Below are 17,532 nucleotides of genomic sequence, written 5' to 3' on the forward strand. Positions count from 1 at the left end.
TTTGTCTTATGATCGTTAATGTAATTTCTACCTATTTCAACTGTGATATTTTTGTAATCTGCCATGGGAGCACTTGGTGAAACATAAGGAATACATAAAGAAATAACGTTTTTGTAAAGTCCTACAGAATATTACCAAGACTGTAGTGTACATTTCTCTAATATACATATTTTTGCAAGCAATTTCCCCCAATATAATGCATTTGTGTATGTTATTTTCATTAATATATTCATTTTAATGCATACATCCCTGAATATATGTATTTTTGTACACTTTCAGCAAGGGTGTTAGAAAACTGGATCACAAGATTTATAAAAAGCTAATTTCAAAGGGCAGCTATGCTTTGGTTTGTGAATTGTTTCGGGAAACTAAATTAAACAGGTTTACATTAAAATGCAAACCAAACAGAATTATCTCTTTTCAGGGAAGGAGACATGGGCAGTGAGGGAGGGAAAGAGGTGACTCTTCTGAGTCACTCAAATAGGGATCTTGGATAATTCCAATGAAAACAGGAACAGAAAATGCTTCTTTCAGTTTACAAACAAAAAGGAATTGATTATGTTTATCCCCATTTGCATTGCATTTCTTATGCATGAAATGAATGGGGTGGAATAACGTAACAACAGCTTACATTTTACATTACATAAACATAGCACAGCAGATAGCTAATGTAGTTTATGGTGGAAGATGAACTGCAGCAGAATGGAAACAGTACTACATGTGGCAAATACAGGGTGGAGTGGAAAACAATGTCTTCTTACACATCTACACTCAGATAGCTCTGGACATTTTGTGTTTCCTCCCCCCACCCCTGAAATCTTTTTGGGAGGAAGGACTTGGAGAAGTGTCAATCTGAAAAGAGCCTCAGATTATTTGCTCATCCCTAGTCCAACATATTTCTGGTTTGTTTGTAAAGGTGATGGGAAACTAGCACAAAAATAAAAATGAAGAAGCATGCTAGCTAGCTCCATCTTATTTATATGCTTGTTGAAAATGCCAGTAATAAGTTGGTTGGCACATAATGTCCCCATCCTCCAAACCATCAGAAAAAGGAAGAAGGGGTGAGGTATTGGCTGAGTATAAAATATACACAGTATGACAACTGGGTCAGGATCATTTGTTGTTTTCTCCGATAAGACACAGCAGAGCAGTACAGGCAACAGGCACACAGCATCAAAGAAACCAGCATGTCTGAGATGAAAACAACAAGGTTTCAGGTCATGAAAAGAGATGAGCTCCTTGGGATAACTGATTAGCCATGTGAAAACAAGGCTACCTTTAAACAAACTTAATACACCCGCTGTGGTTCAGAAACAGATGGAACCTGTTAAGCTAAAGTTCTCATGCAGGTAGAGAAACAGCATAACAGGGACCCATACAATTTTATAATCTGCATCATAGCAGCACATTCAAAATGCTGAAGCAAAATGGTCTGTCAGATTTGCGACTGCAGAAAACAATTTTCAGAGGCTTATATTATCACTGCTATTAACTGTACCTGTCTTCAGCTTGGCTCGCAAGCTGTTACCTTGTATATTCTTCTCTTAAGATTTCACAATAAATACCTTCCACCAAAGCCAAACACTTAAAATATTAAAAGAACAAACAAACGGCATCCAAGGTGCCTTCTGTGTCCAAGCTGTGAGGATGGGAGCAATTTCAGGGAGAATAAGATTGAGCATAAATCACAGCAAAAAAATAATAATCACAAGCCACAACAAGCCAAAACCTGGCATATTTTGTTCTCTCCTACTGACACCTGCAGATGTGCTATGCATGGCTATTTCTCAAAGGTGTTCCTGTCTCTCGTGGGCCAAAAATTATCTCCAGACTTTCCGAATATAAGGATCCCTTGAGATTGCTTCTCTTCTGACTTTTAACATAGGTGTCTCTAGGCAGAAAATTTTGATCTATGATTCATCAGTCCTATGAAAGCAGTCTACCACTTTCTCCCTACGCGCCTGCCAAGAGTATCAGCAGGAGAATCTTCCTTTATCTGCAAGTGGATTTTATTTTATTTTTATTTTTTACACTTTCTACAGAAATAGACCCTGCAGAGACATAGAAACCTGTGCTGCCATTAATGTAAGAAAGCTGGAGATGCTGCGAGCACACAAATGCCCCTCTTTAAAAATGGAAATGCGGATGACAACCCTCTATAGAGAGAGAAGCACAGGCAAAAATAAATAAATCTTGTAGTGTGTTGAGGAGTGGCGGGGGTACCATTGCTGACAAGATGAGGAGGACCTGGAGGATGGCAGCAGCAGCAACTGGGGATCCTGCTTTCCCACAGCTCTAAATATCAGGGTGCATTTACTACATGCAGCGGCAGCAACAAAACATTTGCAGGGCATTGAACTAGGATCCCTTCCAACTCTATGATTCTAGAACAAGTCTAATAAAAGCAGGGCCAGATTTAGGTTTGATGAGGCCCTAAGCTACTGAAGGTAATGGGGCCCTTTATATGTCCAGCTGTCCTTTCAACAACAAATTGTCACTGTTTTTTTGTGTTGAACATATGCTATATATCGAAGGGACGCGGGTGGCACTGTGGTCTAAACTACTGAGCCTAGCGTTGCCAATCGGAAGGTCGGTGGTTTGAATCCCCACGACGGGGTGAGCTCCCGTTGCTCGGTCCCTGCTCCTGCCAACCTAGCTGTTTGAAAGCACGTCAAAGTGGAAGTAGATTAATAGGTACCAAACCGCTTTGAAGGTAAACGGTGTTTCCATGCTCTGCTCTGGTTTCTCCAGAAGCAGCTTAGTCATGCTGGCCACATGACCCGGAAAAACTGTCTGTGAACAAACGCCGGCTCCCTCGGCCAGTAAAGCAAGATGAATACCTTGCAACCCCAGAGTCGTTTGCAACGGGACTTAACTGTCAGGGGTCCTTTACCTTTTTTATATGCTACATGGTAATTTATGGGCCTAATAGGCATCTAAAGACATTTGCACATAACAAAATGTGTATTTTGATATTAGTTAATAGCTACAACAGCTTGACCTATGTTCAACTGTGCTGCACTGCAGTCTGCAGCTGTATGCTACAAGTTGCCATGCAGCTAGTCCATGCAGTGTGTAGGCACCCTATACAGTGGTACCTCAGTTTAAGAACAGTCCTGTTTACGAACGATTTGGTTTACGAACTCCACAAAACCAAAAGTAGTAGTCCCGGTTTGCAAACTTTACCTCGGTCTAAGGGCGGGACGCCTCATTAGGGAAAGTGCGCCTTGGTTTAAGAACAGTTTTGGTTTAAGAACGGACTTCCAGAACAGATTAAGTTCATAAACCGAGGTACCACTGTATATAGAAATGAGCAAACCAGTGATATTTTAGGGAGCAGGTTAGCAGGTGGGGCTCATTACATACATCATAGGAGCCTACACAACACAAAACATTGATGCTGTATTTTATTTGTTTTTTATCTTATATTTTGGAAATGTACATCCAGTTTTTTTCTTTAAATTTTTTTTGGGGGGCCCCAAGAGCATGGGGCCCTAAGCTATAGCTTGTTTAGCTTACACGTAAATCCGGCACTGAATAAAAGAGACCAACAAATGCAGCAGGTAAAAAGAAATCAATATTAAATTCCTTTAAAGCAGAGTTGGGGAGCTTGTGGCCCTCCAGATATTGCCAGACTGCAGCTTCCATTATCACAGACTATTGGCCATGGTGGCTGATGCTGTTGGAAACTGGAGTCCAACAACATCTGAAGAGCTGCACACTCCCCATTTCTGTTTTAAAGGCTTGGCTGCACCAGAAAGACTTGTAATAATGGCACCAGCAGCATATATGAAATAAGTTCCTTAACTGGGGTGCCACCACAGAAAGGGTCCTATCCTGGTAGCCATCTGCATTATTTTTGAAAAAGTGGTGGCTCAGAGAAGGGCCCCAGGGTCAGCTGGTGGAGGTTCAGATGGGTCTGATTAGGACTTTATGGGCAAAATCAGCACTCTTGAATTGTGCCAGGAATCAGATCAGGAGCCACTGAAGTTCTTTACTGGCGAAATATGTTCACCGCAGCAAGTGCCTCACCACTATATTCTGTCCTACTTCAGACCCAGTCTCTGTGAATTCACCCAGGTTACAACATAATGTCACTATCGTGTTCCCAAAGGCTTCTCAGCCCAGGTTTGAAAATCAGCTCACATCTGCCTTACCTAATATGTGATTCTCACAGTAGCCTTCAAGCTAGTACCTGCTAATCTTGGTGGAGGATATCCAGAAACCTTGGGCACAGAAAACCCAATTACTGCAAACTACTGAAGTGGTCCTATACCTCTTGGTCTAACTTCAACAGGTATACCCTGAGCACTAGGTGTGCTCCAATCCCTACACAACAAGCAAACGCCATAAACTTATTTATCATGACATATAACCTCCATATACTGTATATACAGTTGGTGACACGAGTTGTATCATTTTTAACTTCATACATACAAATTCATATATACATATATACAAATTCCTGTTCTTCATCTAAGGAGATCCGGGCAGCGTACATGGTACTTCCCCTGCCTTTTATCCTCAAAACAACCTGTGAGCTAGATTAGACTAAGACGCAGTACTTGGCTAAAGGTTACCCAAGGACTTTCACAACTGAGTAGAGATTTGAACCCAGCTTGCTCAGTCTTAGTCCAGTGCTCTCACCACCATGTCATACTGGCTTTCAAAGTTCTTATGAACTTCTCCATACATTCATTGAAACCATGATGGCCAGACCCCAATGCTGATGTGCCTGCTGTCCAATTGGGATTCTTCATAACACCAAGGGGGTAATACATGCATATGCCCCCATTCTCCCTAACAATGAATATTCAGCCACTAATGGGGGGGGGGGAGAAAGTAGCCAATTGGCGCAATTTTTCTTATTAAAAAAAATATACTACCCTTCATCAAAAGATCTCAGGGTGGGTTTGTTTCCTCTCATAAATTAACTGAATGGTTGAGAGAGATTGTATGAACACCTATTTAGTGGTTTCCTGACACATACACCTGAAGCAAAATAAAGTTTGTGCTGCCATTTATACATTGCAAGCTGTTTCTATTATTTGAGGGGAGGAGGAAAAATCACCTTGGAGAAGTAATTCTATTCCTGTCTTGACCCTCTCTTCATTTCATAGAGGAACAAAAATAATTTTACGAACTTGCTGCAGATGAAGCAGTGAAACTATGATAAAATGTCTGAGGCATCTGACACTCATATCCAAACGTAGTTACCTGTATCCATATAGCACACAGAATTTATCTATGCTAGATTAATCTTTTTCACCCTGAAGTAAACTGACATTTGGCCATGTACTGAACTGGTCTTCTACTTGAATGTTTTCCCAATGCTTTATGTACAAAGAAAGAATGCAAAACCCTCTGTTATGTAGCATTGATGCATTCCCTTTTATCATGCCAGATAAGCCGTCAACACTTCTGGGGATGAAAGTGGCCAGAGATGTAGAAGAATGAAATTCAGAAACAAAAGGCCAGCTGTTGTGGGGAGGTTTTGTTCATCCCCAGAAGCTGAAGGCAATTTCTTTCCACAACCTGCAATTTAGGCTTAGCTGTTTTCACTGTGGAGAAACCACAAGCATTACCTAGGGATTCATACAACAATACGTGTTTCTCGTCATCCACATTCAATTGCAGTGACCTTGCTCTGTCATCTGATGGGAAACCTACACCTTATGATGAGCTGTACGTTAGATAAACCTTTTTTAAAAAGACATTTCCCTAATGCTGAGTTTCCAGACTAGCTGGCAAATACTTCATAAAATTTCAGCTGTGATTCGATTTTTCATTCAGGCTCAATATGTCATACCCTCACTGCCCCCACACCAACAACCAACTGCAAATATATTTTCAGTCAGACATAATAGGTAAACAATAGGCCGACTCTAATAATAATGATTTCCCTCTAAAAGGGATTCCTCAGAGTATCTGGAATGGCTTATTAACGGATTGCTTTCATTGGCTAAATATGCTCCCAAAAAGGCCTTAATCCACTTAAATACCAGCATATCAGTTCCCATAATGAGTGTGCAAATGTGAAGGAGTGATATCACATTGAAGCAGCTGTTCAGCTAATCCCAGGCCAAGGGTATTTGCTAGTATGTTCTGCAAACAATCACCTGATCATGATGTGGACAATAGAAGATTTAAAAAGCAGGGCAGGTGATACCCTTTTTTCAAGGCCAAAATATGTTGGCAAGGCTCCCTCAGCTCTTGGTATTCAGAAAGCTTCTCTTAAAGCACACCAAGGAAAAAAATATTCTCAACTGTGTGGTTTTTGAAAGGATTGGTTCTAACTTTCTCCCTTGAAATGTTAGGAATATATTGAGGGTTTTCCCCCCAATGCATGGAACATGCAATAACAGGGAACAGCTGTGATGAGCTTAACTCCCAATGAAGTTTTTCCAGTTTGATACGAAGGGCTACAGATCAGCCGTAGACCATGTGCTTTCAATACAGAAGGTCCCAGATCCAGGAGCAGAGCAGCTGGCATGGTATGTGTGTCGGATGCAGTTACTGCAAGGGGGCAGGGTGATGGTGGCGAGGTTGGGGCTGTGCAAGCACACTGGCAAAGCCAATCCAGCACTCCTGCTGGTGCACCTCTGCACCCCTGACTTCACCCCTGCACCACCCCAATAAGCAGCAGCAGCAGCAGCACTGCTGTCAGGAAGGCAGAAGCGTGGCACTTCTCCAACTGTTCCTGTCCTGGTTCAATCCCTGGGATCTCCTGCTGAGGCTGGGAATGCCCCTGTCTGAAGCCTCGGAGGGACACTTAAAGTCAGTGTTGACAATAATGAGCTAGAGAAACTGATGGTCTGACTTGGTATAAGACAGCTTCTCATGTTTCTATGCCTGTGTGATACTTATAGCCAGGAAAAAAATAAGGGTTGATCCACTGACTTCAAGCACTGTAATTTGAAATGTGTATGGCTGTGGGGGACGCAGGTGGCGCTGTGGACGCAGGTGGCGCTGTGGGTAAAAGCCTCAGCGCCTAGGGCTTGCCGGTCGAAAGGTCGGCGGTTCGAATCCCTGCGGCGGGGTGCGCTCCCGTCGTTCGGTCCCAGCGCCTGCCAACCTAGCAGTTCGAAAGCACCCTTAAGTGCAAGTAGATAAATAGGGACCGCTTACAAGCGGGAAGGTAAACGGCGTTTCCGTGTGCGGCTCTGGTTTGCCAGAGCAGCGATGTCACGCTGGCCACGTGACCCGGAAGTGTCTTCGGACAGCGCTGGCCCCCGGCCTCTTGAGTGAGATGGGCGCACAACCCTAGAGTCTGGCAAGACTGGCCCGCATGGGCAGGGGTACCTTTACCTTTATGGCTGTGGGAGGAAAAGAGATGCAGGTATATGCATTCAGCTGACCGAGAGACAAGAAAAGAAGTTAATACTCTGTATTAAGTTCCATATGGAAATTCTGTCTTAAAACATGAGAGAGATGAAAATATAGCTTTGTAGGGGTCAGGAACGATATAAAACATGCCCACAAGTTATTGTAGGGTTTTAAAAAGGCCAGGAAGTCCCCCTCACTGGTGTTATATAGCCATTTGTTGGCATCAGTGTGCTGCAAAATGAGGAAAGAAAACGACCCTTCAACTACAAAGCCATAATTTACAATATATATCAAGCAGTACGTCTTTGACAAATTTGCCCATATCTAATACAGTGGCAGAATTCCTAATTCAAAAGGTCCAAAGACACCACCAAGATAGTGCTCTTTAAGCAGCAATTAACCTCTGAACCACTTGGTTCCTTCCCATGGGGAGGGGGGTGGAATTGCCCAGTTATCATTACAATGTCTGACCTAAAGGCAAAAAGAAAACTACTAGAAACGAAGAAACACTTGCTTTTGACTTCTTGTTCAGTTTGCATCTGCAAGGAAGTAACAAAAGGGCCCAGACAGAAGTACTTCCAAAAACACTCTGCAGGTGGGAATGCTGTCACTGTCGTGGTTTATCTATAAAAGTTTGATATACCACCCACTCACATATCAAGGCAGTGCACAACCTAAAATATCATAAAACAATACAATAAGCACAATACAATAACCACAATATAGTGGTACCTCCAGTTAAGTACTTAATTCGTTCCAGAGGTCCATACTTAACCTGAAACTGTTCTTAACCTGAAGCACCACTTTAGCTAATGGGGCCTCCCGCTGCGCCACCGGAGCACGATTTCTGTTCTCATCCTGAAGCAAAGTTCTTAACCTGAAGCACTATTTCTGGGTTAGCGGAGTCTGTAACCTGAAGCGTATGTAACCTGAAGTATATGTAACCCGAGGTACCACTGTACAATACAATAACCACAATAATGGCTGGCTCGTTTTGTTTTGTTTTTAAATTAACCACTGAAAATGCTTACAACATAGGAAAAAAAAATTCTTCAAGGTTAGCAGTGAGGATGCCTGCTGAAAAAGTGCTCCACAGTGTGGGTAGGGTGACACCAAATGCGCAACTTCCAGCTCAGCTGCGCTTCTGAGACATGGGGAGGAGCAAGTAACACTGCTCCTCTAGATCAGGCTTCCTCAAACTAGGCCCTCCAGATGTTTTTGAGACTACAATTCCCATCATCCCTGACCACTGGGTCCTGCTAGCTAGGGATTATGGGAGTTGTAGTCCAAAAACATCTGGAGGGCCGAGTTTGCCTATGCCTGCTCTAGATGATCCCAGTGGCTAAGCTGGGATACAGAATAAGGGCTCTGGTAGCTCTGAAGGTATCCTGGATGTAAGCTGTTTAGGGCTTTGTACAGCTTAAGAAAAGCCGGTGCAGATGTTTTAGCAAAGGCTGTCACATGCTGCCAGCCATATGGCCCCATCATTAGTTTAGCTGCTGCATTCTGTACCAGGTGGAGCTACTAGACCAGGGCCAAAGGCATCCCCACATAGAGTGCATTGCAGTAATCCATTCTCGAGGTTCCCTTCCTATTCCTGGTCTGCTCCACAGAAGATGAGCAGCCCGACATGACCCCCAGGCAAGCAGGTTTCCATGCCCTGCTAGAGGCAGCCAGTGAAGTGGAAGAGGGCAATAGGAAACTTAAGACGACATCACTGCATATTTTTGTATACTCTGTGTCCAGGTAGCTGGATGTTACTAGTCTCCAGCTCTCATCAGCCCCAGTGAACATGAGCAGTGGTCAGGAAGGATGGAAGTTGTAGTCCAAGAACATCTTGAGGACACCTCATTGGCAGGGACGGAGAAAGGGGGTGCATTGCGCCCCAGGTATCATCATTGAGGGAGGTGACAAAATGCCAGGTGGCACTCACTGCATGGCCTGCAGCATGCCCAAGCCATGCATCTCTCCTGGGAGAGACGTGGTGGCTTGGGTGCCCACAGGCTCCGCACTGCCCAAACAGTCTACCCACTGCCTTCCCTCCAGCCGTAGGGTGGCTGAGTGGGAGGAGACAGGCAGACTCTGGAGGCCCCACAGTACCCTCTGCCCCTATGGGTGGCTCGCGCTGCCCCAGGCGCCCGAGCAGCTTCCTCCGCCACTGCACACTGGCTACCCCTGCTTTATATCACACTGGAGAGAGGAGGAGAAAAATAAGGGGTGTCTTTTTTTTTTAATGACAGCCACACACCTCCCAAAATGTGTTGTTTGGGCAGGAAAGTTTCCTGCAGCAAAGCAGCTCTCACCTATACAGTACATAAAAAAGTTAATTTCTCATTCTTTCAGCTTAGTAACAGAAGGCAACCTATTTTCTACCACAATAAATATAATGTTTATAACAACAACAACAACAAAACCCCACAACCTCATAAAACAAATTAAAGATATATTTTGTCAAAAGGGGATAAAAGGCCTAATAGTCTAGTGTAAGCCTCTGCAGAATAAACCCTTTGGCATACACTTTAACAAGCCAGTTAATAACAGCTTTGTTAGCTATATTATACATCTGAAATAAAGCATGGAGGGATAAAGCTAGAAAACAAGCCATAAAATATAGTTTTTGCTTGTTCCAGGTCATTACTGCTGCTGTAAACCAAATCCTAAACCTTATAACAATTTGTGGAGACTTTACAATACAGCAAAGATGATAAAGTGGAAGGTTGTTGTTTTAATAAAAAGGCACCATGCTCAAATCAAATGATAAACAAATCATAGATCACAAAAAGCCTGGATATTATATCCTATTCTTAAAGGGGAGAAACAAATTGGAAAAATGCTAGGTTTTGGTCAAATAATTTTTTTTATTAGTGCAAAACATTTCAAGGAAATGTCTAGATTTTTCTTTTACCTTATTGCTTCTAGAAATGGGGTTTCTCTGCCAACAAATAGTGTGATGAATTTTGAGAGGTCACTTGCTAGGGATATGCAACGACCAAATGTTTTGAGTCAGATTCTAATTTTGTACTTCCGAAAATAGTCTGCCTCAGTTCAAAGTGCTTCATAGGCTGCCCAATTTGGCTCAAGATACACCAGTGCCCCTGAATGAGAAAACTGCCAAATGGAAAATATGTCCAGGAGCTTTTGCGCTAGGCACACTTGAAGTTGATTTGGGGTATGCATGGGAAGTAAGAGAGATTGGCTTTCCAGGTGAGCTCTTTCCCTCTGAGTACAGTGGTGCCTCGCAAGACGAAAAGAATCCGTTCCGTGATTCTCTTCATCTAGCGGTTTTTTCGTCTTGCGAAGCAAGCCCATTGACGGATTAGAGGATTAGCGCTATTAGCGGCTTTTAGCGGCTTATCGGATCAGCCGATAAGCGGCTTAGAAAAGGGGGGGGGGGAGGGAAAAAAACCCCGCAGGAACTTGCAAGACATTTTCGTCTTGCGAAGCAAGCCCATAGGAGATTCGTTTTGCGAAGCACCTCCAAAACGGAAAACTCTTTCGTCTAGCGAGTTTTCCGTCTTGCGAGGCATTCGTCTTGCGGGGCACCACTGTACAAGCTTGACTTATCCATCACAATGGAGATCTCCCTCCAACTTCTCTTCCTCCACCTGGTGCTATGCCTTATATAGTAAATGTAAGAGTTATTATTTTCACGTTTAGATGCTATTGTGCAGCATGTTTCTGACATTCGGATCGCTGAGGCAGCATGAAACATTTCAGAGGTTGGTGCTTTGACTTGTGCAGCCTTGTGCTTCATCTCTGACAAGCTCCTAATCCCCCTGAGGCATCCTACTTCAGCTCAGGATTTAGTATTCCTCTGAATCTGATTACATGCCTACCATTTGCAGAAAGCCCCAGCACCTGGTAGATGACTGTCCCCTTTCCCCTTTAGTGTGGGGAATTAAATAAGAATCCCTGTGGACCCACGTGTGTGGGTGAACAACAAAAGAATCAGCGGGTTGCCTGGATTCAAAACGCTGGGCTAGCACACAGAAAGCAGAGTATTAGATTCACAAAAATAAGCAGCACAGTAAAGCATTAGGAATATAGGTTGTTAGGCCTTTTAATCCCTTTCAGCTGCACACAGCAGCTGACCTCTTTCTATCTCTCTTGCATGAACAGACCACACACTGTGAAATAAGTTTAAAATGTTTTACTTACAGATTCGAGGTCTCAGTCATGCATTGTTCCATGTAGCAGAATACTCTTGGGTAAAAAATACAGAATATATTTCCAAACGTGCTGTAAGCTTAGAAGCAAGCTTACACACACACACTCCTTTGTTGGTTACAGGTTGCAGATAGATAGACAGACAGACAGACAGACAGACACACACACACACACACACACACACACACACTATAAAGGAAGTAGAAAGGGTTCACTTCCTCTCCAGAGAAGAGGGGGTGTGACCTAACTAGTCTATCCAGCAATACAACTCTGTGGTCCTTAACCCCTTCATGCACTAACAAGCAGTTGTGCATAGTTATGTTTGACTGCAAACTCCCACATTTAGAAATGTGCTATAAAAAAATGTTCTCAAAATTGCTATAGCTGCTAGACTTGTTCAGCTCCTTTGGTTTCTAAAACTTAAATCCCTAAATAGGTTGTGGTTGCATCTCATCCTAAGTATCTCATGGTTGCATCTCAACCTAAGTAGGTTGTGGTTGCACCTCTATGTAAAGGCATTCACACAACTGCTAAAGCACCACAGACTTCCACTGCACCTAGTGCACCTGCTACGGTACATTTAGAACAATTGATTACACATTGTAATATAATAATGTTTTCTTTTTTCAAATATATTTTTAAGCAAAAGAATAAATAGTATTTTAGATTCTATATCAAGACTACTGCAGTGTAAACAAAGACAGCCTGCAACAGAGAAAGTAGAGTCTTGCACAATGCAGTGTTCTTGTATGTGTTTGTGTGTGTAGGTGCTTAGGCACTGGAAGAATAGGAGTGCTACAACTGTGCCCCTGTTATCATCTGTGAAATGCTGAAGGATCTCATTCTGCCTTTCTGTGAATGGAAGTAAAAAGGTAAAGGTAAAGGGACCCCTGACCGTTAGGGCCAGTCGCAGATGACTCTGGGGTTGCAGCGCTCATCTCCCTTTACTGGCCGAGGCATACAGCTTCTGGGTCATGTGGCCAGCATGACTAAGCCGCTTCTGGTGAACCAGAGCAGCGCACGGAAACGCCGTTTACCTTCCCGCCAGAGCAGTACCTATTTATCTACTTGCACTTGACGTGCTTTCAAACTGCTAGGTTGGCAGGAACAGGGACAGAGCAATGGGAGCTCACCCCGTTGCAGGGATTTGAACCATCAACCTTCTAATCGGCAAGCCCTAGGCTCTGTGGTTTAACCCACAGCGCCACCCGCGTCCCTGTTGTGAATGGAAGCAGTTATCTCCTTTTAAAAGTCTTTGGTCTGGTGAGAGCTTCAGTAAAATAAGAGTGTGAGAGATGGATTTGTTGATTTGCCCTTGCACCTGCAAACCCCACCTCCTGCAGATCACCAATCAGTTCTGGAGGGGCTTGCAGTGGTGCCGGAAAAATCAGCTCCCTTTCTCTTCTGATAGCAGAAATGTTTGCTAGATGAAAAGCCCTTCCATGAATGGGAAGGCATAATTAGATTTATCCCAGGAATTAGGGGTTTTGTACTGAGAGGAGAGAAAAGGGACTAAAAAACTTCTCTTATGTGTACTGGCTCTTAGCCTGTGGTTCTACCCCGGATTGCTATGCTTGTGTAACAGACAATACCTGGTCTGTGACAACAATATGAAATATATACATTAGAAGAAAATTGGTATTAGCATGAGATTACCATCCTACATGAAGTAATTTTTTTTTTTATGGTACAGTCAATAAGTGTCCATAAATGAATATACTCTGTATATTAAGACTTGCTACTATATGTATAAATTCTGAATTCTAATTTGTATTGATTTAATGGGCTCATCCTTGGACTTTTATACGAGGGCCCATAATTAAAGTGTTCTGCTTTGACAAAGTCAATAATTCCATTTCCCCCCTGAGGCTCTTCATTCTGCTGTAGCATTCTTTATGAATTGAAGAGGCATGAGATTTAAACTTTGGTTAAGTGTGCAGTTTCTAGCAATGCCGCATGTGGTGCACGCCGCACTACTCAGCCACCAACTCAAGGGTAGCAGCTGAATGAAGAAGGGCTAAGACAAACAAATGCATTAGGCACCACACCAAAAGATGCTGGCTAAAAACAACTCAGTTTATACAGCACAAGCTGTTAACGCCATGCCCACACTTCTTTTTAACTATATTGTGCTGTGGTTATTCGTATATGTCCCTGGTGGTTGTGCAATCTCTTGATTTGTCACAATGCAAGAGCTCTGCAGATAGTACTGAAAAGGATGAACATGCAAATTTCCTTCTCTGCTTGACATTTCAAGTACTTCGTGAAAGGGAAAAAATTGTTTCCAAAAGCACACCTTTCCAGCTTGGTTCCAACCCTCCTATCTCTCAAAAAACCAAGCTTATAAGCAGGCCCAGGGCTTTTTTTTCAGCCACAACTCAGTTCCAACACCTCTCAATGGGCGCCATTGGCATTCTGAGAGAACGAGGGAGCTGTTCATGGAGAGTTCTGGCATGTCTTTTTCTAGAAAAATAGCACTGACCAGGTCTATCCACTTTTCACCATTATTCAGTACATGGGGGGCACATTAAGAATATAAGAAACCTGCTGGAACAAAGCCATCATGGCTAGTATCCATTGATAACCTTATTCTCCAAGAACTTATCTAATCTTCTTTTAAAGCCACCCAGGTTAGTAGACCTTACTATATATTCACCCCCAAATCATCACTCACAATTCAATTTGCCAATAAATTCTTGGGATAGCAAGTTCTGGATATCTATATTTCCTCAGTTTCTGAAAGGGTAGCTATGTTAGTCTGCTGTAGCAAAAACAACTGAGAGTGTTGTGGCACCTTAAGGCCTAACAAAATTATTACTGAATTAACTTTTGTGGCCTTCATCAGATGCATCTGTAGACCAGGGCTGTAGACCATGAAACCTTGTGTGATAATAAGTTGGTCGTGCCACAATCCTCTCAGTTTTTTGTACATTTTCCTCAGTTCTGATTAGACATAATCAATTTTTTAACCACAGCCTTTTATTTTTGTTCATGCCCTCTTTATTCCAGAATGGCACACCAGAACACAGTGAAGCTCTTAATCTAAAAATGGCATTGAAAAAGCTGATAACTTTTAAACAGCTGGGACAAGGTGGCTGGATAGACAGTAAAGATAAATCCTTTTTAGACATCTTTCCTTGCCTGATGTCTGTGACAAGATCATTAGCCATAACAGCTGTGTTAAAGTGAGAAAAGTGGGGTGGGTGGGGTCCAATGTGTTTCAACAGGAAATTATTATTATAATTATTTAGGAAATAGTGGAACTGCAAAACCATTTACCCTACCGTGGGCACTTAAAAGGTCACACTGTGTGTGCTCCCTAGCCATGTACAGTTTGGATGGATACCTGGGAAAGCATGCAGTGTAGTAATGCAATGTTTACATTGCTACCAATGACCAATACTCCATGTGGACAGCACTAAAACTAAGCAAATAAAGGGGGTGGGGTATTTCAGACAAGAAACACTCATTTCTTCAAAATGCTCCTCTCTGAGATGACATTGCCCTGGAACAATGCACTCTTTGGCTACAGTACTGGATCTATTCCTTAAATATCTCTGGATCTGGGTCACCTGTAATTGCAAATAGATCACTCGGAAGTTCATTAAAGACAATTGAAATGCAGAATGATCAAGGGTTGCTGGAATATGTTATATTGTTTAATTTGCAGCCATGACGGTGCCATGGGGAAGGAAGAGAAACACATGTGTAATGGTGGCTCTGATTTTCAAGTATTGCTCTTTATGCATTTGAACTAATGGCATAACACACACACATTTGCAACAGCGCTACAAGCAACTTACTGGAACGAGGAATTTTTTAATTTCTTCCAAGGCGTGACTCATCCGTGAATAAGCTTCCCCGGGTGGGGCAAACACTTCAATTAATACATGTAGTTCATCACTCAAGTGTGCGTATTTGGCTTCCCCACTCTTCCTTAGTTCTTCTTCCTGTGGAAGAGGGTATTTTTAGAAATAGAAATCTATTCACTTTGCATTGATTTAGCATTTACAGAGAACACGACAAAAGGGCATAATCTAGGCAGGCTTTCAACAAAATGAGGCCCTCCGAGAAACAAAAATACCTGGTATAAATTACTTGATCTGAAAATCACTTTTGAGTGTGTGAGTGGTAAAAAAGGAAGAAGAAAACCTAGCATAATTAACATCTACAAAGAAAGACTTGCTAAATACTTTACAGGAATGTGTTAAAAATTTAATGATGAATGCAATTAAAAGACAGAGTCTTTGCAGATTAGGTTTTCCGGAGCATCTTATACTAAGGATACAATAAAATATGTACTAAAATATGGAGAATCCAGAAAGTCAAAGAAAAAAGGCATCTAAACATCCTGCATGAAGAAAAATCAGACTTTTGTAGTGTTTGGGGTGGATCATAGCAAACAGTTTTAGGGTGTACAAGGGTGAGTCTGCTTAGGTAAGCTACAGTAGGAAACTTGCCCCAAGCTGTTTCTATTAAACATTTTGCTTGACCTAAAGCAGGGATTGTCAGCCTGGTCCCTACTGTCCACTAGTGGGCATTTCAGGAGTCTAGGTGGGTGGTAGGGGGTTCTACGGCACAAGTTGGATCCTCCTTCTATTGAACACTGGTGGGCGGTAAGGAAATTTTACCATCAAGAAAGATGCATTAGTGGGCAGTAGGTATAAAAAGGTTCACTACCCCTGATCTAAAGTTTATGCATAGAAAAAAATAAATTGGTGCACAGCTCACTTTTCTGCACTTGGCTTTTCCTATGGCAGTTGTCAAGCCTCTCTATTTGGGTGGAATGATTTGAACAGTGTTTTTCCTTTTCTTATAAACAGATGACTAGCACTCTGCTATAAATAACAGTTTTCAACAGAGACAATTCCTGCACATGAAATCTTGCACATGGCCTACTACACATGGATCTTGGTCTGTATGTTATATAGACAACATGCAATTCCTGCAAGGTTGTTTCAGTTTTAGTCAGATATCGTGTAGTATTAGCAAGGATCTATGCTCTGTATCTAAAACCAAGCTTTGAACAAAGGAAGACCAGGCATTTTTTCCACTACAATGTTACAGTTTTATTGGCTATCTCCAGCAACTGCTCTAGAGAAAGCAGTTTAAAATTATACACTAAAAAATTCTGAATAATTCACAACAAATTGTTCTTTCTATAAAGCAGGGATTGGTGTGCCTTCTCTACATATCATGGGAACACTTCACAATGATTCCCTGTTACATGAATGCAGTTGAGAACCTCAGGTTTTGAGCAACTCAGGTATTGATCTCTTCAAATGGACTTTGCCCTGAAACATTTTTAGTAACAGATAAATGATGGCAAAACCCAGCACTTACTGACTGACATTCACGTCATGTGGCTTCCCCTCTCTCTCACAACAGAGGTTTTCCAGGGGGAAGGGTACTAGGGCATAGCTGTCAACTTTCAGATTTGAAAATAAAGGAAAAGCAGCCTGGAAAATAAGGGATCAGCAGCCTCACCAAGGGATCAGCGGCCTCACCTGTTCCGGGGACAGTCTACGGGATATCTAACAATCTGGGATAGCAGCGGGAAGCAGTGGGAAACGGCGCTGGAATAAGGGAATTTCCCGCAAAAAAAGGGAAGGTTGACAGCTATGTACTAGGGTATGTCCTTTTATTTCTTTAACCTTTCATCAATTAAAAATCTAAAGTATCAATCCAGTACTGAGGTTCAACGTATCCCAAGATAGCCATACAAATAAAATACCTAGTAGAAGTTAATGGGCACCACACCATTTGCAATTTAAAAGTAATGATCATGCATTCACTGAGTATTTCTCTAAACCAGTAAAACAATGCAGGGTCAACTGTGGAAAAGTAAACTACGAAAATGATATGTGGAATGCTGCAGCCCAGATATCCTGTAAACCCAATGCCTATTCACCTATTACCTTAATGATGTAGATATGTTTATCCTATTATAATGCCAGTATGTTGTAGAAATCAGTAATCCCCCCCCCTTAGATGCTAACCTCCACTTAACATTTTGTTTCCTGGTTGGTGAGCGTATCC

The 17,532-nt window shown here is 42.4% G+C and overlaps 1 protein-coding gene across 3 annotated transcripts in view; it reads right to left on the minus strand.

The window, feature by feature from the left end:
- The window catches only part of KHDRBS2 (KH RNA binding domain containing, signal transduction associated 2), a 432,530-nt gene that overhangs the window by 176,549 nt on the left and 238,449 nt on the right, over positions 1 to 17,532 (minus strand). For all 3 annotated transcript variants that reach the window (XM_081187087.1, XM_081187085.1, XM_081187086.1), the window contains exon 4: positions 15,297 to 15,443. In XM_081187087.1, coding sequence (XP_081043213.1) covers positions 15,297 to 15,443 — 147 coding nt within the window. The remainder of the gene's footprint in view (positions 1 to 15,296; positions 15,444 to 17,532) is intronic.

This window comes from Podarcis bocagei (assembly GCF_964188305.1).
Source record: "Podarcis bocagei genome assembly, chromosome: 3".
In the NCBI taxonomy this organism is placed as follows: Eukaryota; Metazoa; Chordata; class Lepidosauria; order Squamata; family Lacertidae; genus Podarcis; species Podarcis bocagei.